General features: G+C 59.5%; 1 protein-coding gene across 5 annotated transcripts in view; it reads left to right on the top strand.

The window, feature by feature from the left end:
- MYO18A (myosin XVIIIA) overlaps nt 1–19,382 on the top strand; it is a 96,590-nt gene that overhangs the window by 65,859 nt on the left and 11,349 nt on the right. For 3 of the 5 annotated variants that reach the window (XM_030888226.2, XM_030888227.2, XM_004706911.2), the window contains 19 exons: nt 2,476–2,541; nt 5,558–5,686; nt 6,431–6,574; nt 6,880–6,969; nt 7,098–7,217; nt 7,356–7,467; nt 7,871–7,998; nt 8,253–8,407; nt 9,878–10,001; nt 10,096–10,296; nt 10,796–10,906; nt 11,427–11,531; nt 11,749–11,895; nt 12,322–12,435; nt 13,688–13,804; nt 13,978–14,061; nt 14,496–14,633; nt 17,373–17,558; nt 17,882–18,021. In XM_030888226.2, the coding sequence (XP_030744086.1) occupies nt 2,476–2,541; nt 5,558–5,686; nt 6,431–6,574; nt 6,880–6,969; nt 7,098–7,217; nt 7,356–7,467; nt 7,871–7,998; nt 8,253–8,407; nt 9,878–10,001; nt 10,096–10,296; nt 10,796–10,906; nt 11,427–11,531; nt 11,749–11,895; nt 12,322–12,435; nt 13,688–13,804; nt 13,978–14,061; nt 14,496–14,633; nt 17,373–17,558; nt 17,882–18,021 (2,411 nt within the window). Of the gene's footprint in view, nt 1–2,475; nt 2,542–5,557; nt 5,687–6,430; nt 6,575–6,879; nt 6,970–7,097; nt 7,218–7,355; nt 7,468–7,870; nt 7,999–8,252; nt 8,408–9,877; nt 10,002–10,095; nt 10,297–10,795; nt 10,907–11,426; nt 11,532–11,748; nt 11,896–12,321; nt 12,436–13,687; nt 13,805–13,977; nt 14,062–14,495; nt 14,634–17,372; nt 17,559–17,881; nt 18,022–18,725; nt 18,771–19,382 lie in introns of all 5 variants that reach the window. The other 2 variants (XM_045299579.1, XM_004706912.3) reach the window with 1 other exon arrangement.

Consider the following 19,382-nt stretch of genomic DNA (forward strand, 5'->3'; position numbering starts at 1 on the left):
AGATTTTTTGTTCTGATGATGCCTTATACCTGATCCCTTCGACACCTCGTGATCGCACAGGCTGGTGTGCTTCTTCCATGTGGGTTTTGTTGCTTCTAAGCTAGATGGTTGCTTGTTTACCTTCAAGTCTTTAAGATCCCAGACGCTATATCTTTTGATAGCCGGGCACCATCACCTTTCTTCGCCACATTTGCTTATGCACCCATTTGTCTTCAGTGATCATATCAGGGAGGTGAGCACACAGTGGTATGATTTTTTGTTCTTTGGTGCCTGATAACTGATCCCTTCGGCACCTCGTGATCACACAGGCAGGCTGGTGTGCTTCTTCCATGTGGGCTTTGTTGCTTCTGAGCTAGATGGCCACTTGTTTACCTTCTCCTCTCCTCCCTTCTGTGAAACTCTCTCCTGCCCTGAAGGAAGGAGCATCCTTCCTCTGGTCCAATCCCTTCCTCCCATGCTTTGGATTCCATTCCCTTCATCCTCCTTGGGGACCTGTGCCCTCAGCCTTAACTCTTTCCCTGCCCTGTTCCTTCAGCCTCTCTTCAACAGGCTCTTTGTTCTCAGTGGATAAACACTCCCCCCGACGTTCCTCTCTGAAAGGGGCCTCCTGTCAACCCTTTCGCATGCTGGACTATTGCTCTGTCTCTTTCCTGCCCTGTGCCATCCAGTTAATCGACAACATCGTCTAATACTCTCCTCCTGCTGCCCCTGCCCTGCCTGCCATTCAAGCCCCACCCCTCCCGACTCCTGGATGCCTTGAGACTAGTCTTCTCATCTGCCAGGCCCTGCATCTGGCCAGAGCCACGGGCACTTCCTGTCCCTCTGTTCCAGGAGTTTGTGGCAGCATGCTGTGTTGACAGCACGGCTCCTTTGGAAACATTCTTTGCGTGGTTCCTTTACTGCCACTCCTGGGCCTCCACTTGCTGCACTTCTCTCTTTGCCAGTCCCTCGGCGCTTCGCCTTTTTCACTTGCCCCTTGGCAACAGATCTCACATCCCCAAGACTCTGTCCTTGACCGGCTTTGTTTGCTCTTCCACCCTCTCTTCCTGGACAACCTCATTCACACCCATCACTTTAATGACCAAGTAGATAGCGATGACTCCCAAATCAATACCACCAGCCCAGGCTGCGCTCCCAATTTTCAGAAACACATTCCCGCCTAGCTGCCGCCTGGACTTCTCTACCTGTATGCCTCGCAGCACTTCAGACTCCGCGTGTTCAAACCAAACTAATTATATTTCCTCTCAGGCCTACTCTGTATCTTATATCCCTTACCTTGGGGAATAACACCATTATCTATTGAGTTACGTAAGTCAGAAACGCAGGCACAACCCTCGATTTTGCTCCCATATGTACCTCCCTGCACCCTGGGTACACACAGGGTGTTGTCTCCCTCCTTGATAGCTCCTGAACTTTCCTCCTCCTCCTCCTCCTCCTCCTCCTCCTGCTCCTCCTCCTCCCTTTTGAGGCAGGCTAGATTCCTCCCCTCCAATAGCTGCCTAAGTAGGGGATCTTTGTAAATCACAAAATCTGATCATGCCTCTCTCTGAGGGAACCCCTTCAGGGTACCCATTCTTTGGCCACTCCCACCTCGTTAGCTGGCACCTTGATCTCTTTTCAAGTAGAGTGAACCCCTGGGTGTCCCCTCAGTGCAGTCTGCTTTTTTTGTTCTCATGCTCTGGTTCCTGCCAGGTGACCCTCTCTTCTCTCCCCTACTCTGTCTAGCTAATGCTCACCTGTACCTGAGAACTCAGCACAAGAGGCACCCCTGCAGGGCGCCTGCCATCATCCCTGGGCCTGGCTGAGCGGCCTCCTCTGTGCCCTTCACAAACTCACTTGCTTATTAGGCTCCCCGGACAGAAAGCTTGTTCCTTAAGGACAGAGACTCTTGTAGTCAAAACTGTGTTCCCAGAGTCTAGCTCAGCCGCCGGCACTGTGGACAACATCAGGAGTGTTTACCGAAGCGCTCCAGACGGAGTGGAAGAAAATTAGAGAACCGCCACCCAAAATAAATGCATTCACCAAACACAGCCAACCTGCCTGGCCTGGCAGAGACTGGAGGAACCCGAGAGGCTCTGGCCCTCCAGCGTGGAAGCCATTCCCAGAGACCATCTTTCCGCCCCTACCAAACGCAGTAACGCCCAGCGGAACATGGTCCACAGAACCGTCCGTTGAAGGAAAGCAAAAGGACGACTTTTGTCAAAAAGCCAGGACGAGATGGCGGGAAGGGGTAGAAAATCGGGTCCCAAGGAAATGGGGAATGCAGGGCAGTGTGGGGCCATGTGGTGGAGCATGGTGGGAGACCAATTTGCTCTGTAAACTTCTCCCTCAAGTACCCAAACTAAACACACCAACCAACCAACCGAACTCGCTGCCCTCGAGTTCCCCCCGCCGTGCAGCAGCCCTAAACGGTGTGAAATGCCACAGCCATGCTTGTGGTGTTGCTGACGGACAGACGAACCCCTGTCTCCGCAGGCTGTGGAGGAACTGCTAGAGTCCTTGGACCTGGAGAAGAGCAGCTACTGCATGGGCCTCAGCCGGGTGAGTGGTCCCGAAAGCAGGCCTCACCGGCCTCCCTCTGAGCCACCTTTGTGGCCCCCTCCTCCCTGCGCAGTCAGACTTCAGAAGTTCCTAGAAACCCTCTGAGCCTTGCCCCCTAGCTGCTCAGGGGTTTTCGTCTTCTCAAGCCAGGAGTCAGGAAGGTAGGTGCGGTCGCTGCAGCAAATGTGCATGCCCCCTCCCCACCACTGAGTGAGGGGCTGTCTGTGCTGGCTGTCTCCTAGCCCTCCGAGAGGCTAGGAGGGCGCAGAGCGGAGGTTTGGCTCTGGACTTGGGCAGCGTGCAGATGTGGGGAGTGGGGCAGACAGGAAGGCGGGGCGCCAGGAGAGCAGGCCTGGAAGAAGCAGGCGGGCAGTAGGCAGACTGGTCCACAGGGCAGAGCCTCCTTTGCAGACTGGTCTGGAGCCCTCAGGGTTCCCAGAGAACAAGCAGGCCACGGGGAAGCTGTGGCACCACCACCTGCCCACAGGCTGAATTCCTCATCGGAAAGGAACGCCGTGCTTTAAAGACAGGCACACCCATCCCTGGGTGTCAGCCGGCCGGCTTCAGCACTCCACGCCGCCACAGGATGGGCCGACCCAGGGGGAAGTCCTACACACCCCTCTCCCTGGTGACTAGGAGCCTGGACAGGCAGCGCCCACGTCCGTGCTCCAAGGGCTGGGGTGGGAGGGCGAGCAGCCGGGAGTCCGAGAGAAGGTCTGGGCCTGGCCAACTGTCAGCAGAGAAGGAAGGACCTCGGGGTCCCAGGATCCCGCGAGGAGAGTGAGGCAGCAAGGATGCTACAGGAACGGGCGTGAGAATTACCTGCCCGCTCGCTCTCCTCTCTCTGCGCCTCTCCTCGCTCCAGTTGGCACTGTGAGTTGAGGTCCTGGTTCCTCCCGCGCCGCGCCGTGGATCCCTTCCCATCTGTCTCCTTGGCTTCTTCCTGTCTGTCTCTGCTGTCTCTTGTCCCCTTTCCTCTTGGTCCTTGGGGTCCCGGTCCCTGCTGGTTTCCATTCTTTGGTCTTTGGCTCTGTTTTGTGTGTCTGTCGGTCTCTCTCCTGGTCCCTGGGGTCCTTTGAGATCCCACACTCTCTGTCCACCTCATTGTTCTCTTTCTGTCTCTGCTGTGTTGGGTCGGCCTCACCCCTGTTCCCCCCACCCCCCTCCCCCACCCTCCCCTAAGCTGAGGGGCTACTGGTCAGGCTTCCTCCCCGAGGCTGCCAACAATCGGCCCTTGCTTTCTCCTGCGATTAGCTCACCCTAGGGCTCGTCCACCAGCTGCCCTGGCACCATCTCCAAGCCAACTCCTAGGTTCCCAGGCAGGTCTTGGGGCAGGAGAGGGCCTGTCCAGGCCGGCCCTCTTCCTTCGCTGTCTCGGGCCCTCTACGGCTGTGAGTCATCTCAGGCGCAGGCAGGCAGACAGGCAGGCCCCGGCCCTGGGTCGTCGAGGTGGGTTGCCATCTGGTTCAGGAGAGGATGCCCAGGCCTCCTGGACGGCAGCTCGTTCACACTGGCCAGGGCCCCTCTGTGTTCCTGACAGTGCTTCTGAGAAAGCGGGTCTGCATCGGAGCCCACCGGCCCCCGAGGGTCCAGGCGAGGACCTTGGAGGTTGGAGTGTTATACAGTGCTGCGTATGAACAGGGATTGGGGGGAGGAGATGGCCTGGAACTTACAAAAGGACACTTCACCCCAACAGACACAAGTCCTCAAGAGAGGTTGGAGGCTCACGGCCCTAGTCTCTGTTCCCTTTGTGCTTCTGGGCCATTCTCAGTCCCTCCCTGGGACCTCACTCTTTCTCGCCAGCTGGTGTGTGTCCTGACCAAGCATGTGTGCCCAGCGTGGGGTGGCGCAGGTGGGGGGTCGGCTGGGAGGTGTCTTGAACCTTCCCTGTTCACTACTGTAATTTCGGTCTCAAAGGCTGTGGGCAGTCGAGACATCAGTAGGGCTCAGGCCCGAGAGACTGCAGGTGTGGAGCCCCTCCATGGGACTTGGGGAATGTGGAAGAGGAGGCGCTGGCCGGCCTGGGGGCACCTGGTGTTCCTGGAGGGGCCAGAGGCCCAGCATTGGCAGCAGAAAGTCTCCGCTTTCTCCCCCACTTCTTCCCGATGGGAGGCCTTGGGGTTCTACATCGATTGGCTCTGCACGCATTTATATAACTCGCGTCTTGCGGCGAAACACCATCATCTCTTTGCCCCACAAAAGGAAGGGCCTGTGCTGTGTGTCAGGTGGCAGCAGACGGGCACCTAGATGTGTGTGTCCCATTGTCCTCTTTCAAGGACATCAGTCTTTTTTTTTTTTTTTTTTAAGGGATTATTTGGCCCCCTCTCCCTCCTCTCCTGGGAGGGAAATTTTCCCTGGGCTGTGGCCCAGGGTACTGAAGAGTGAGAGGAGGAGTTGGGAGTGGGGGTGCCCAGCTGGTTCCTCACACCTCTCTCCTTCAGCCCCCAAACCTGTATGGCAGGTCCTTTGCCTGGGCCAGCCCCCGCCCACCCCGCCAGCCTCACCATGAAAAGATGAAACCTGCCAGGGGGGTGGGGGTGGGGTGTCGGCACGTGACAGAAATGAAACTGAGCAGAGTAGGGGCGGGAGCGTCCCTGTCCCTCTCCCCCTGCACGCTGCTACACACACACAGGCACCCCCATCCATGTCACCTGACCCCAGGCAGCTGGCTGTCAGGGAGCTGGTGTCTGGCTGGCCCTACAGGTGGGGGGTGTGTGCTGGGGAGCATTAGCCAGGCCTGGGGGAAGAAGCCACCACAGCCAGTGCTGCAGGGCAGCCTCCCAGTGACCGCTTCATTGCCCCAGGTACCCCCCCCTCCGGCTTCCTTCTCCTTTCATCTCCCTTTGAAAATGAGGTTTCCCACCGTACTCCTCCCCTCCTAGAACTTCCCCGTCCTGGCCCCCGGCCTCCTCTTTAGGCAGTTGGTTTCCAACTTGCTCCCTTTTCTCTCCCTTCCTCCATGCGGCTGCTGGCCTGGGTCTCACCCTCACCCTTCCCTGGGCCTGCTGCTCCACAGGTGTTCTTCCGGGCGGGCACGTTGGCGAGGCTAGAAGAACAACGGGATGAGCAAACCAGCAGGAACCTGACCCTGTTCCAGGCAGCTTGCAGGGGTTTCCTGGCCCGCCAGCACTTCAAGAAGAGAAAGGTGCTGCCCTATGGACACTCCTTCCCGCTCCTTGGCCTAAATGGGTGTCACTGAGTTCCTGGGCTGGGATGGGGACTGGGGAAACCAAGGAGGCTGGTCCTGGGGCTGAGCAAGCCTTCCTTACCGCAGGAAAGGAGTGGGAACCTCCCAGGGCCAGTGAGCACAGAGCCAGGATGGGGCCCGGAGCCAGGAAGGGGTGTGTCTGTCCTCTTGCTGCCAGCAAGTGTGCTGGGGGCCACAGGGGCGGGATGGGCAGCCCAAGTCGGTGGGAGGGCTGTATGGGGGGGGGGGGGGGGGGGGGGGGGGGGGGGGGGGGCTGAGTGCAGGCAAAGGTGGGCTCTGGATCATAGGCTGCTCCATGAAGATTAAGGAGCTGTGTCAGCGACTCCTTTTCTTATTAACAAGTCCATAAAACAGCCAACACTGCCGCCTCTTGTGTTTCAGCAAGATTAGGTTTTATAGCACATCTAGGCCAGGGTGCTGGAAATAATCAGGCAGCAAATAAAGCAGATGAAATTATTCCTAATGACGGTGGGGCGGTTAGTGCCCGGTGCCGTGTTCCCCCAGCCTCCCCATCTCTGAGGCACGGAGGGAGGCTGCCGGACAAGGGGTCGTGTGGGCAGGGTCAGTGGCCTTGCTGGTGGTAGGGAAGATCCTTGGCTGGGTTGGGCCAGGTAGAGGGGCCCTGAGTCCAGAGGGGAGAGAGCCAGTGGCACCCCTGTCCCCCCTTCCTCCTTCCCCCAGATCCAGGACCTGGCCATTCGCTGTGTGCAGAAGAACATCAAGAAGAACCAAGGGGTGAAGGACTGGCCCTGGTGGCGGCTCTTCACCACCGTCAGGCCCCTCATCGAAGTGCAGCTGTCCGAGGAGCAGATCCGGAGCAGAGACGTACGAAACCACTTGGGACGGGGCATCGTGGGGGGCAGAGGGGTGCCACTTGTCCCTGTGTGGCAAGAGACTTAACTGGCTTCTCTTGGGCTCCCCCATGCTCCTGTGTTGAGTCCAGAGATCTGGCCACCTGGGTTTGCGCCCAACTAAGAGAAGGCAGCCTTCTGGGGTGCTGCCTGGAGCCTGGTCTGAGCTTCCCGGGCTGTGTTCCCCCTAAGGGTGCAGCTCCACCTCCGTACTGTGGGGACAGGGACACACACGTACCCCAGCCTCTGGCTCACTTTGCCCTCCCTGCTCTGCCCCAGGAGGAGATCCAGCAGCTGCGGAGCAAGCTCGAGAAGGTGGAGAAGGAGCGGAACGAGCTACGGCTCAGTAGCGACCGCTTAGAGACCCGGGTGAGTCACACCTGGCCCCAGGCAGCCTGGCTGACCCTCTGAGGTGCCCCTGGTGGACGTTCAGCTGAGGTGAGTCAGGACTCTCCAACTAGTAGTGGACTCTCTCCCCCCCACCCCCGCCCCCCCAGATCTCGGAGCTGACATCGGAGCTGACAGATGAACGTAACACGGGGGAGTCCGCCACCCAGCTGCTAGATGCTGAGACGGCGGAGAGACTCCGGGCGGAGAAGGAGATGAAGGAGCTGCAGGTGAGACCAGGGCCGGGTGAGGGCCGCAGTGTGAGTCAGCCGCCACACCTCTCTACCCTGCCGGCGCCTGGGAAACGTGTGGCCCTGGGACCACACCAGAGTGCCTGGTTGTGGACCTCATAGCCCTCTCTTCTGCAGAGCCAGTATGATGCCCTGAAGAAGCAGATGGAGGTGATGGAGTTGGAGGTGATGGAGGCCCGGCTCATCCGGGCAGCTGAGATCAACGGGGAAGTGGATGATGAGGACGCAGGTGGGCTGAAGCAGGAGGGCCAGCGGTGGCCTGATGGCTGGGCCCCCTCTCCAGGCTTGGGTCCCCTCCCGGTAGGGCTGCCACAACACTGATGAGGAAGTAGGGGGGCCAGTGGGTGCCGGCGGTTTTCATCCAGGGTAATGGGAGTTGTCTGAGGGCTGTGCTCCTGGCAGCCCCAGGGCTGGGTGGGAGGCAGGGGGAGAGATCAGTCTCTTCCTGACCAGTGGCTCCTCCAGCGCCAGAGACCTTTCTGAGCCCTTGTGGCCTCTCCCATCGCTGCCCATCACTGCTTCGTCCTTTCCCGCTGCCCCTTCGCTGGCGTCTCAGAGAGAGATAGATAGATACGCACACGCACAAGCACATCCATGCACGCACACACGCACACCTGCCTGCAACCCCACAGGTGGCGAGTGGCGCCTGAAGTACGAGCGGGCTGTGCGGGAGGTGGACTTCACCAAGAAGCGGCTCCAACAGGAGTTGGAGGACAAGCTGGAGGTGGAGCAGCAGCACAAGAGGCAGCTGGAGAGGCGGGTGCGTCCCGAGAAAGGAGCAGGGAGGGGCCCCCTGCCACGTGCCGGCTCAGGAAGTGGCGGAGGCCCCGAAATCCCTGGGGGGAGGAGGGTGCGCCTGGTGGCCTCTTGGTGGCAGGGGATAGCCACGCGTGAACGACTGTTGTCTAGGTCCCCTGGGCGACCGTGGGCCTGTCCCTCACTCCCCCACTCCCTGGCCGGCTCCACCCAGACTCTGAGTGATAGCTGCCCCTGCCCCTTCCTCCCGGGCCCCAGCTCGGGGACCTGCAGGCCGACGGTGACGAGAGCCAGCGGGCTCTGCAGCAGCTCAAGAAGAAGTGCCAACGGCTGACTTCGGAGCTGCAGGACACCAAGCTGCACCTGGAGGGCCAGCAGGTCCGAAACCATGAGCTGGAGAAGAAGCAGCGGAGGTGGGTGGGCCTGGCCACAGGGTCCCCTCCAGGGAGGGAGGAAGGAAGGCCTGGATTTGGCCGGGGCCCAGCCTGCGTGGTCACTCGGCCTGCCGTGTGAGGGACTAACTCCTGCCCCATTGGGAGGACTCAGCCATGCATGCCCCCCCGGGGTGTGGCTGCCACCTCTGCCCTGGGCCCAGGGAGACGGATACCAGCCATGCTCTACTGCATCCCTGCCCCTTGCCCCCACCCCACGCCCCATCTCTGGCTTGCCTCAGCTACGCAGACACACTCTCCTGCCTAATGTCGTTAAACTGCAGTGCCACTTCCATCTCATTATGGGAGAAAATCCAATCTAAATTAATTTCCCTGACTGGGGATGGGAATGGGGCTCCTTTATTATGGAGAACCACCCCCCCAACACACACTGGAAATAGCAGGGGGCCCCAAGGGACAGGGGACGGGCTTCTCAGCAGAGGCACCAGTTGCCACCCACCTCACGAACCTCAGGGTTACCCTGGGTGACCTCTGCCTGTTTCCTGGAAAAGGGGGTTGGCAGAGGGGAATGGTGGGAGGCTTTATACTCATGCCCTCACCCACACCCAGCACTGTGACTACCCACTTTCCTAGTTCTTATCTCTACCCCACCCTGCCCGATGCCCCCGGGAGCACCCTTGGTGGGGCCTCCCTACCGAGCACCCCGATGACAGTGCCAGCACGGCCTAGTTACTGTGTTGCGCACACCCTGCTGGGCAACTTATTAGGTTTCAGCTGCCTGGAGTTTTCTTACTACTTTTCTTGATGCGGTGCAGGGGGTGGTGGTGGATGATATTCTATTTCCAACAGGAACCTGATTAGTTAGTTATTCAGGGGAAGGTGTTAAGAGGGATTTCAGCAATTCGCTCCTGATTGGGAGTCACTGGCAGGAAAGGAAAGGCTGAGGTGCAGGAGTGAACACAGAGGCCCCCACCGGTGCCCCTGGAAGTCGAGCATGGTGGGAAGACTAGTTCTGAGCCCATTGTGGGGTGTCTGAGTGAGGCCATGGTGCCATGGGGGTGGGTAGGCCTGACCAGAGGCTGCCCAGAGGGGGTGGCAGGAGCCAGCAACTCCTCTTGAAGTTGCCAAAATTGAACAGTGGCAAGGGGGCTTAGGCACGGCAGGGACACCGTTTCAATGCCCTGACTCTGGCCCCTCCTCCTTGGAAAATGTAGAGGCTTTGTTACTGAGGGAGGAATCTTCCTGCCTCTCCCCAGGAAATGATTTGCGGGCCTCTTTTAAGCCCCCTTGGTGAAAGGGGCCCCTGGGCCCACTCAGTGAAATGCCCTCCATCCCAAACCTTTTGCTCAGCACGGCCTTGGCCTTGCCCGTCACCCCCGAGTGTTATCTGCACCTCACTACTGGCCCCAGGCTCTGGTGCTGCCTGGGGCTTGGGAAGCCTGGCGCTCCTGTTTGCCAGCCAGGGAGCCCTCATGGCCCGCTCCCTCGCAGGTTTGACAGTGAGCTAGCACAGGCTCACGAGGAGGCCCAGCGGGAGAAGCTGCAGCGGGAGAAGCTGCAGCGGGAGAAGGACGTGCTGCTGGCTGAGGCGTTCAGCCTGAAGCAACAGCTGGAGGTGGGTAGGGCTGCCCGCCCGTGTGGCCCTTCTCCCTCACAGGCTAGGGTCACCCCCGCCAGCCCCGTCAGCCTCCTCTTCTCTCTGCCTCCAGGAAAAAGACGTGGACATTTCGGGACTCACCCAGAAGGTTGTCTCACTGGAGGCTGAACTCCAGGACATTTCCTCTCAAGAGTCCAAGGATGAAGCCTCTCTGGCCAAGGTCAAGAAACAGCTCCGGGATCTGGAGGCCAAGGCCAAGGATCAAGAAGAAGAGCTGGACGAGCAGGCGGGGACCATCCAGATGCTGGAGCAGGTGCTGGAGGGTTGGGCATGGGAGGGGGAGCAGCAGCAGGCACCTCCACCCCATAGCGGACTGGGGGCGGGGGGCAGAGGAGGGCGACGGTCCACGTCTGTTCCCGTACCCGCTCTATGCCAGGCACAGTGTCAGGAAGGTCACGAAGCTTTTGTGGAGCTTTCTAGTAGTGAGGGGCTCGGGATGCACAGCCCCTCCTTGCCTCTCCCCCACCTGGGGGCCTTGAGCCCACCCAGCCTGCTTCTGAGAACCCCCTCTCAGCTCAGAAAGCTACATCCTGGAAGCCAAACGGAAAAGCTGTGTGGTGGCCTCCTACCCCGCCCCACCCCCCAGCAGCCTTTCTCTAGGCCTGTGCCAGGCAGCTAGCAAGGGGACACGGCTTCCCAGGAAGAGCCAGCTGCCACAGGAGCAGAGGGAGCTGGTTGGCAGAGAGCTGCTCTGCGCCTGAGCCTGGAGAGAGCTGAAGAGGAACGCAGTGCTTACCCCTAACCCCCTCCAGGCCAAGCTCCGTCTAGAGATGGAGATGGAACGGATGCGGCAGACCCACTGCAAGGAGATGGAGAGCCGGGATGAGGAGGTGGAGGAAGCCCGGCAGTCCTGTCAGAAGAAGGTGAGGCACCCGGGCACTTCCCTGTCCAGTATCAACACCTACTCTACCTACCTCTGCTTTAGTCGGGCTTCCTGATTTCTACCTTCACGTCACATTCTTCCGTGGCCATCTGGACCAAGAGTCTCCGGGGCTCCAGGCATTGACTAGAACATAGTTCCTCAGAGTCTATAAAGAGCCTAGGCCCTCGAGGCACGGATGCTCCCTGCTTGCTACACCAAGCAGTGCCCACCTCATGCCCACCCATGTACTCAAGTGCTGCCTGTGGTCAGCCCGTCCGATGGAAGAGGCTCCGCTCACTCTGGACTCCAGAGTCTTTAGCAAGGTCTCCCGTAGCCTGGATGGCCACTCCACACGGCCTGCCATTCCGCCTCTGGGAGCTTCCCATTCAGGAGCTGAACCCTCTGTGGTCATCCATGCTTGGCTCTATCCCAGTGCACTCCCCAGGGCAGGGACCCCGAAGGGAAGTGGGGTGCCTGGGGCTGGACACTAAAGGGCTCGTGTCTCGGCCACGGGGCTGCAGTTAAAGCAGATGGAAGTACAGATGGAGGAGGAGTACGAGGACAAGCAGAAGGTACTTCGAGAGAAGCGGGAGCTGGAGAGCAAGCTCACGGCCCTCAGCGACCAGGTGAGCAGGGCCCTTTCCCATCTGGCCCCAGGGTGGGGGGCCTAGGGACAGAACGCTGGGGGGCCGGGACTTGTGGGATGGGGGCTGGGACCCTACATTGGCACTCCCAAGCTGAGAGGAGGAGAGCAGGGGGTGGAGAGTGGGCTTTGGGGAAGACAGGAGGGGAGCCCCTGGGGCCGAGCCCAGAGCTCTTAACTTCCAATGCCCACCTACTTAGGTTAGCCAGCGGGACTTCGAGTCCGAGAAGCGGCTGCGGAAAGACCTGAAACGCAGCAAGGCCCTTTTGGCAGACGCCCAGATCATGCTGGACCACCTGAAGAACAATGCCCCCAGCAAGCGGGAACTTGCCCAGCTGAAGAACCAGGTATCTTTGGAGAGAGGATGTTGCCAGCCCTGGGGGCAATGGTGCTGCCCCCTGCCCGCCCCCCCCCATCCCCAGCTCTCTGTCTCCCCCTCTTGTCCTCAACTAATTCTTGAACCCTAAGAAGGAAGGTGTCAAAGAGGGGGAAGAAGCCACTTGTAGGCCCTTGGTCTGGCATGGAAACGTCAGTTACCTGGTCTGGCATGGTTGGGTTTGGCACCGCCTTCCCTCCTGCCGGGGTCGGGGAGGGGAGAAGGGGTTCAGGGAGAGGCGAGTGTCCGCAGCACACATACCCAAGGCCTGGCGTCCAAGTGGGCGGAGGAGCAGGAGAGTACATTGGGGGGCTCCTCCTCCCCCATGGGCACAGCCCAGCCACCCCAGGGAAGGGCTGACATCTCTCCCCGGGGCTGGGGGCGGCTCTTGGTGCAGCTGGAGGAGTCGGAGTTCACCTGCACCACGGCCGTGAAAGCACGGAAAGCCATGGAGGTGGAGATCGAAGACCTGCACCTGCAGATTGATGACATCGCCAAAGCCAAGACCGGGGTAAGCGGTGGCCACAGGGACCCTTCCCCAGCCAGCTTCCTCTCTGCATGGAGAGCAGGCTGCCCCTCCCCACAAGAAGAAGGGCAGGCTGGGAAGAGGGAGCCAGCAAGGGCCCATCTCCCCATTTAACCACCTGCCTGTGGGCGCTTGGCCGCAGGCCCCACACCATAAATAAAGGCAGCTAATGTGGCGGAGGGATGTCAACAGGCACCTGGAGATTAGCAGAAGCACCGATAAGAGCAGGGGGTGGCTTGGCTTCCCTCCCCTCCCCCTGCCCAGCCCACTGACAAGCCCAAGCGGCAGCTCATTAGAGCTCTTATTTAATGCCTCCTTTTTAATTCCCCACCTCTCCCACGGCCCATCCTTTGCCATTGCTGGCAGAGAAGTCATTATGGGATGCGGCCACTGGTAGCTCCTTGGGCAGAGAACGGGGCCCGGGAGGCTGGGGTTACCGGCTGTGGGCTGCACGAACCTCTAGCTAGACACTCAGCTACGGAGGGGTGCCAGTCTCCTGCGCTTGATTTATCCTGCTGACATTTGTGCTCTTCAGCACTTTTCAGGTGAGTAATTCAAATTCCTTAATTGTGTTAAAAAAGGCTGTTATAAAATTACCATTTTATTTAAATCCGAGTTAATAAATTTCTTGGCGGAGGCTTCCCCAGCTCCCCACAGCCTGGTAACAAGATGGATGGGGCAGAGAAGGAGCCAACGCAGTCATTTTGGTTTGGAATTACAGGCTAATAGATTCATTCATTCCCTGAAGCTGCTGTTGGCTGTCTCACACCCTCCCACAGCCCCCGCCACTGGAGTGGACTGGCTGTGGGGACTACACAGCGGGCCAGGGAACAGCTGTCTCGGGACAAGAGGACGCAGGCCAGAAGAGCTTCCCAGATTTGAGGGGTCCTTCCTTAGGGCCTGAAGGGGGTGGGGTGCGTGCAGGTTAGGGCCTCCGCTGCTGGTGCCAGGATGACGGGTCAGTCGTTCTGGACAGACCTTTTCTGCCTCCTCATCAGCTTCCAAAGAGCTGCCAGGGAGCCGCTGTCTGTTAGCCCAGGTGCCCTGGGTCGGCCTGGGCAGCAGAAAGCCCTTCCCCTCCCTCGTCTCCTGGGCTCAGAGCAGCTGCCCCAGCACCCCTGCTTCCGGAACCTGCTCCAGAGAGCGGGCCATTGCCCCCTACCCAGCTGGAGGGGACATGGAGGGACCTTTGGACTTGAGGCCTGCTGTCCTCTGACCTGCCTTGGCCTCTGCCTAGCTGGAGGAGCAGCTGAGCCGCCTGCAGCGGGAGAAGAACGAGATCCAGAACCGCTTGGAAGAGGACCAGGAAGACATGAACGAGCTCATGAAGAAGCACAAGGCTGCCGTGGCTCAGGTACCCTGCCCACGGAGGCCTCCCGGCCCACCTCGGGGCCCCAGGGCAGCCACTTCGAGTGGGAGGTTGCGGTGTGGGTCCTTCTGAGGCCTGGCACTCAGTGTAAGGGTGAGGTGGCCTGGGTCTGCTAGTTATTGGGGACCCTGCTTCCGATGGCCTCGCTCCTCCCCTAGGCCTCTCGGGATCTGGCTCAGATGAATGATTTCCAAGCTCAGCTGGAAGAGGCCAACAAGGAGAAGCAAGAGCTGCAGGAGAAGGTAGGTGTGAGTGTGAGTGTGTGTGTGTGTGTGTGTGTGTGTCACACACCAGGGTTCTCCCTTGGTAGAGAGAAGGTACTTTGGGCACCGTGGAGTGGAAACCTTAATTAGGGGCCAACCCCCAAGCTCGTAGGCTAGCCAGTGCTTCCCCCCAGCCCTCAGCAATCCAGAGAACAGCGTAAACTAGTGGCAAAGCTAGGCCTGGAGCCATATCACCATAGCAGGCGTTCTGGCTTCAGCTGCCTCATTTCACATTTCTATTCCCTCTCTGGTCCTTAGCTTTCTCCTTTCTCTCCGAAGGGCGAGATCCGTGCCAAGCGCGGGGCAGGTGGGGAAATGCCTCTGGCTCAGGGCCCCATCATGATTCCACCCTCTCCCCCTGCCTCGGCGGCCTTCTGGTCACCATGGTGATACCGCCTGCCCCTCACCCCCAGCTGCAAGCCCTCCAGAGCCAGGTGGAGTTCCTGGAGCAGTCCATGGTGGACAAGTCCCTGGTGAGCCGGCAGGAAGCTAAGATCCGGGAGCTGGAAACACGCCTGGAGTTTGAAAGGACCCAGGTCAAGCGGCTGGAGGTGGGTACGCACTTCTCCTGGTGGGTATGCACAGCGAGGAAGGGTGGGGGGCGGGCGGGGGGTAGAGGTGCCCTGGCAGCTGCAGCGCCACACGCTCCACAGGGCTGGGCAGACCCCCGGCTGCTCCTCAGAGGCCTTTTGACCAGGCCGGGAGGAGCCAAGTGGTGGATCCGCTGCCGCAAGCTGCCAGGGCAGCTGCCAGGGCGGGTGCCGCCTCTCCCTCCCGCCCTGCCTGGCCTGCTCTCTGGGCACCATGGAGCCTGCCTGCTTTACATTCTGCTTCCGTGCTTGCTTTCTGCCAAGGGACCAGAGCAGCTTAGCTTTTCATCTTCATATTTTCCTCCACTCCCAGCTCCCCCCACGCCCGCCGCCATCCCCCTCACTGCTCTCTGGCAGGGTCATAAATATGCAGCGGATGGCGCCACTTCTGTGAGGGGTGAAGTCTGCTCTCTCGGCTCAGGCACGCTCTTTCTCTCCCCTTCCCTGCGCAGCCTCCTCTTTCCTCCTTCTTCCCGCCCTTCCCGGCTCTGCTCTCCCTCCTCCTCTCATTCTCCTCCACTGTTGCCCTGCCTTCCCTCCACCTCACCCTCCTCCTCCCTCCTGGGCTAGTAGCTCTCCTCCCTGCCCTGCATTTCATTCTCTGTCCTTCAACCCTGCTCGCTCTTTTCATCCCCCACTTTCCTCCTGGGTCTTGCTCGCCCCCCTGCCTCCTGACAAGGAGCCCTGGTGGCTCAGTGACTGAAGCACGGAGCTGCTAGCTGGCTGGTCAGCCGGTTGAGCCCACCCACCAGCGGCTCTGTGGGAGCGAGCCCTGGCAGTGTGCAGGAGAGTCGGACGCTGTCCTGCAGGGCTGCGATGTGTTACCATGGACTCAGTGGCAGCGTGTTTGATTTGGGTTTGGGTTTTAGGTTTGATTTTCCTCCTAACAGTCATCCAAATGCCCCTCTCAAAGCCAGCATGCTGCTGCCGGCCCTGCCCCTCTCTCTGAGGAAGAAAGGAGGTCCCTGAGTTGCACAAATGGTTTGTACTCACCTGTTGACCTCAGACTTGGAACCTACCCACAGAACCAAGCAAGCAAGGCCTGGCAAGAACACCCTGTGGGAGAGTTCTACCCTGTCACACAAGGGCCACCGCAAGAGAAGCAGGCGAATTCTCTCTCTGGGTGTACACCCCGTGGGTCTAAGACCTTCCTTCTCAACCACTATCAGCTCTGCCCAAGAACTGCGTTCGTGAGTGTGGTTGCCTAGGAACCCCGAGCCCCTGCCATCTCCTTTGCCCCATCCATAGAGCAGACACTAGGGTGGGGATAGGAGCAGGTGACTGTGGGCTCACTGTGACGGAGGCATCCCGAGGGCAGTGGGCAGTGAGACCCCTGATATAGGAAGAGAAAGTGGCCGAACCTCCCAAATCTGTTCACAGTCCACAGGAGACCTGGGAAGAGTTCACGGAGACTTAGCAATAGTTACAGGTAACCAAGCACTTGGTTCATTCTGCATTGCTTTGTTTTCTGCCTGCCCACAAGACCCTAGGATGGGCGGTGATCTTAGACCCTCCGTCTGCCATCAAGTCAAATCCGACCCATTGCGCCCCTATGGCTCCGAGTAGAACTGCTCCTTACGGTTTCCAAGACTGTACATCTTTACGGGGGAACAGACGGCCTCATCTTGGATTTGAACTGCCACCCTTGCGAGAGGCGACCCAGTGTCACCAAGGCTCCTTAGTCTACATGCAGGAAAGGTTAAATAGGTTGGCTCAGGTCATAAAGGTCACTGCTCTGGTGCAGGGCAGACCAGCTAGACTTGCCTCCTTTGCTCTTGGGGCCCGACCTCTGTCCTTGGCTCCACCCCTCTGCTTTCCTTATGCTCAGAAAGGCAGTATCGTGGTCTCAAATCCTAGAATGTTAAACACAAGTGACCCTTAGAGACCACAGAGTCTAAATCTGTTATTGGAGAGACTTAGAGGCTGGGGGAGCAGAGAGGTAGGCCCCCATGACCAGTCAGTGATAGGACCTGGCTTAAGACCAGAAGCAGGGTCCTTCCCCTCACACGCACCCCCTCTCTCCTGGCCACTTATCCTTGCTCTGCATCCGATCGGTTGACGGGGAGAGACTCAGTAGGCTCAGAGGAACCTTTTTCTGCTTGGTACCCGATGACTGTCGAGTCCCCTAATCCAGGAACGCTCGGTAAAGCCATTTTCCTTCATGCACTGGCCCTAACTCTTGGGCATGTGGCTTTGCACTCTCTCAAGGCAGCTCCAGACCCCTAGCCAGGCTCTACCCGGAGTACTTCCTGCATTCTTGGCATTAATGATGATGCCAAACCAAACCTGTGGCCATCAAGTCAATGCCAGCTCACGGTGGTCCCATGGGGCATGTGCCTGAGCCTCATAGGTTTTTCTTGGCCGTAATCTCTATGGAAGCAGAGCGTCAAACCTTTCTCCCGTGGCATCACTGGTTGGGTTTCAACCGCCAACCTTTCGAGAAGTAGTCAGACGCAAACCATTAGCACCACCCCGGGGCCTCTGAATGGCTGACAGTGCTCGCCACTTCCCAGAGGGCGTTCGCACACGTTCCCTTGTCAGCCCTCAAAAGACTCTTGGAAGGTAGGTATCATCCGCCTTTCACAGAGAAGCAAACAAAGGCTTGCTCGGCGGCTTCAGTGAGTGGTGGATGCGCAGGCCTCTCAACTCTAGAACTCTGACGGGCATCCTTGTCGGTCTCTTCCCCACCTCCGGGTGCAGAGCTTGGTGAGCCGGATCAAGGAAAACATGGAGAAGGTGACTGAGGAGCGAGACCAGCGCAGTGCAGCCGAGAACCGGGAGAAGGAGCAGAACAAGCGGCTGCAGCGGCAGCTCCGGGACACCAAGGAAGAGATGGGCGAGCTGGCCAGGAAGGAGGCGGAGGCTAGCCGCAAGAAGCACGAGCTGGTAATCAGTGCCCCTCCTCCCCTCTGGGGCCCCAAGCTGGCAGGCAGCCCCTCTGCGTGGCTGCTGAGGGCAGACACTTCCCATCACCCACCACCTCCGGGCTGGTCTTGACGACTGGGAGGAGGAAGAAGAATGTGTCAAGAGGCCAGGCCAGGTCACCATCAGAGCAGGCCAGGGTGCTACGTGGTACCTGGGTCTCCATCAGGTGAGGCCAGTCCCCAGTGGCCCATGGACACCAGCGCAAAAAGGATTCTGGTGACTTGTAGCTCTCCGGGGACAGCGGGAGCCCTCCTACACACAGAACTGCCCGCTCTCCCTCTTAGGAGATGGATCTGGAAAGTCTGGAGGCTGCGAACCAGAGCCTGCAGGCCGACCTCAAGCTGGCCTTCAAGCGTATCGGGGACCTGCAGGCAGCCATCGAGGATGAGATGGAGAGTGAGGAGGATGAGCAGCTCATCAACAGGTGAGGGGGTGGGCCTCTCTGGCAGTGGTGGCCCAGACCCAGGCCCTTCTGACCGCCCCTGGGGACAGGTCACCAGGCAGAACAGGTGCCACCTGTGCCTCGATCACCAAGCTGCCAACCCAGCCTCCCCCTGCTGCCAGACCCTGGCATGGGCCCCCATCCTGCCACAGTGGCGAGGGGGCACAGATGCTGCCCAGCTGTGACGCCTTCCCCTCCCGCTCCCTGGCCTTCCCAAGGACCTGGCTCCCCAGCACTCTGCCCGTTCACAATGAGTTATTCCCCCGTTTAGCTGCATTTCTGATGGCGCCTGCCCCACTCTGGGGAAAGCAGAGATTTAAAGGCTGTGGTACCTTGTTACCGTGCCAGAGAGCTCGCCCATAAAACCCACCCGGGGAACGCTTTAGCAGAGCGAGATTTGTAGTCTGAGGCTGAGGGGGAAATCACCAGGCTGGCAGGCCTGCGGTTCAGGGGTGGGGTCAGGACCCAGAGAAGCTCCAAAGGCTGCTCAGGGCCCACCCACAGTACTGCCTTCCTCCCTGTGGCCCAGGGAGCCTACTGTTTGGAGACAGGGGGCCCTCCCCCTCCCCCTGGTCTCGGTCAGCCAGAGCTGACGCTTGGTGTTCCGGCGGGGGAACCCTCCATGGTCCGCCCTGTTGAGCTTTCTGCCCTCTTCCCCTGGCCCACTGTCTTCTTTCTGTCTCCAGTTTGCAGGACATGGTGACAAAGTATCAGAAAAGAAAGAATAAACTGTGAGGACTGGAGCGCATGTGCTCTCTGCCTCTCCCCAGGGTGTCTAACCGCCCCTAACATTGGGCTGCCCGCCCCAGACCCCCACTGCATGCTGCACGTGGCCACACAGCCCCACACCCTCCCCACCAGCTCGTCTCAAACGCTAACACTGCTCACCGACTGTGCAGGGGTGGTGGGAAATGGCTGGGCAGGCAATGAGGGGTGCCCTCCCCCGAAGACTCAGGCTGACCCTAACACCTCTGGTGGGCGGTGTGTGTGTGTGTGTGTGTGTGTGTGTGCGTCCCCAGAAAGGGAAGCTCAGCTTCAGTCTGTGTGTCAACACCTCCCTGCACCTTAGCCCCCTTCACTTGCCGAAACCCAGTCTAGCCAACTCCGTGGCGGGTGTTTCTGGGTCCCGTCTGTGTGTTCGGGAGGCGTCCACACCCTGGGCTCCTTGGAGATGGAGGCGCTGCCCGATAACAGCGGAATGTTCATTGTTAAGGTCCGCCACCTTCCTTTGGCAGGCAGCGATGGAAGGTGAGGGGCATCTAACAGTGACTTGTTTGGAGAAAGCGCTCAGGCAGCTAATCACGGCTGCTCCGTGGTGGCAGAGGAAGGGACCGCTGCCAGAT

Source organism: Echinops telfairi, unplaced genomic scaffold (genome assembly GCF_000313985.2).
Source record: "Echinops telfairi isolate 266 unplaced genomic scaffold, ASM31398v2 ScPeMD7_7458;HRSCAF=8496, whole genome shotgun sequence".
Taxonomy (NCBI): domain Eukaryota; kingdom Metazoa; phylum Chordata; class Mammalia; order Afrosoricida; family Tenrecidae; genus Echinops; species Echinops telfairi.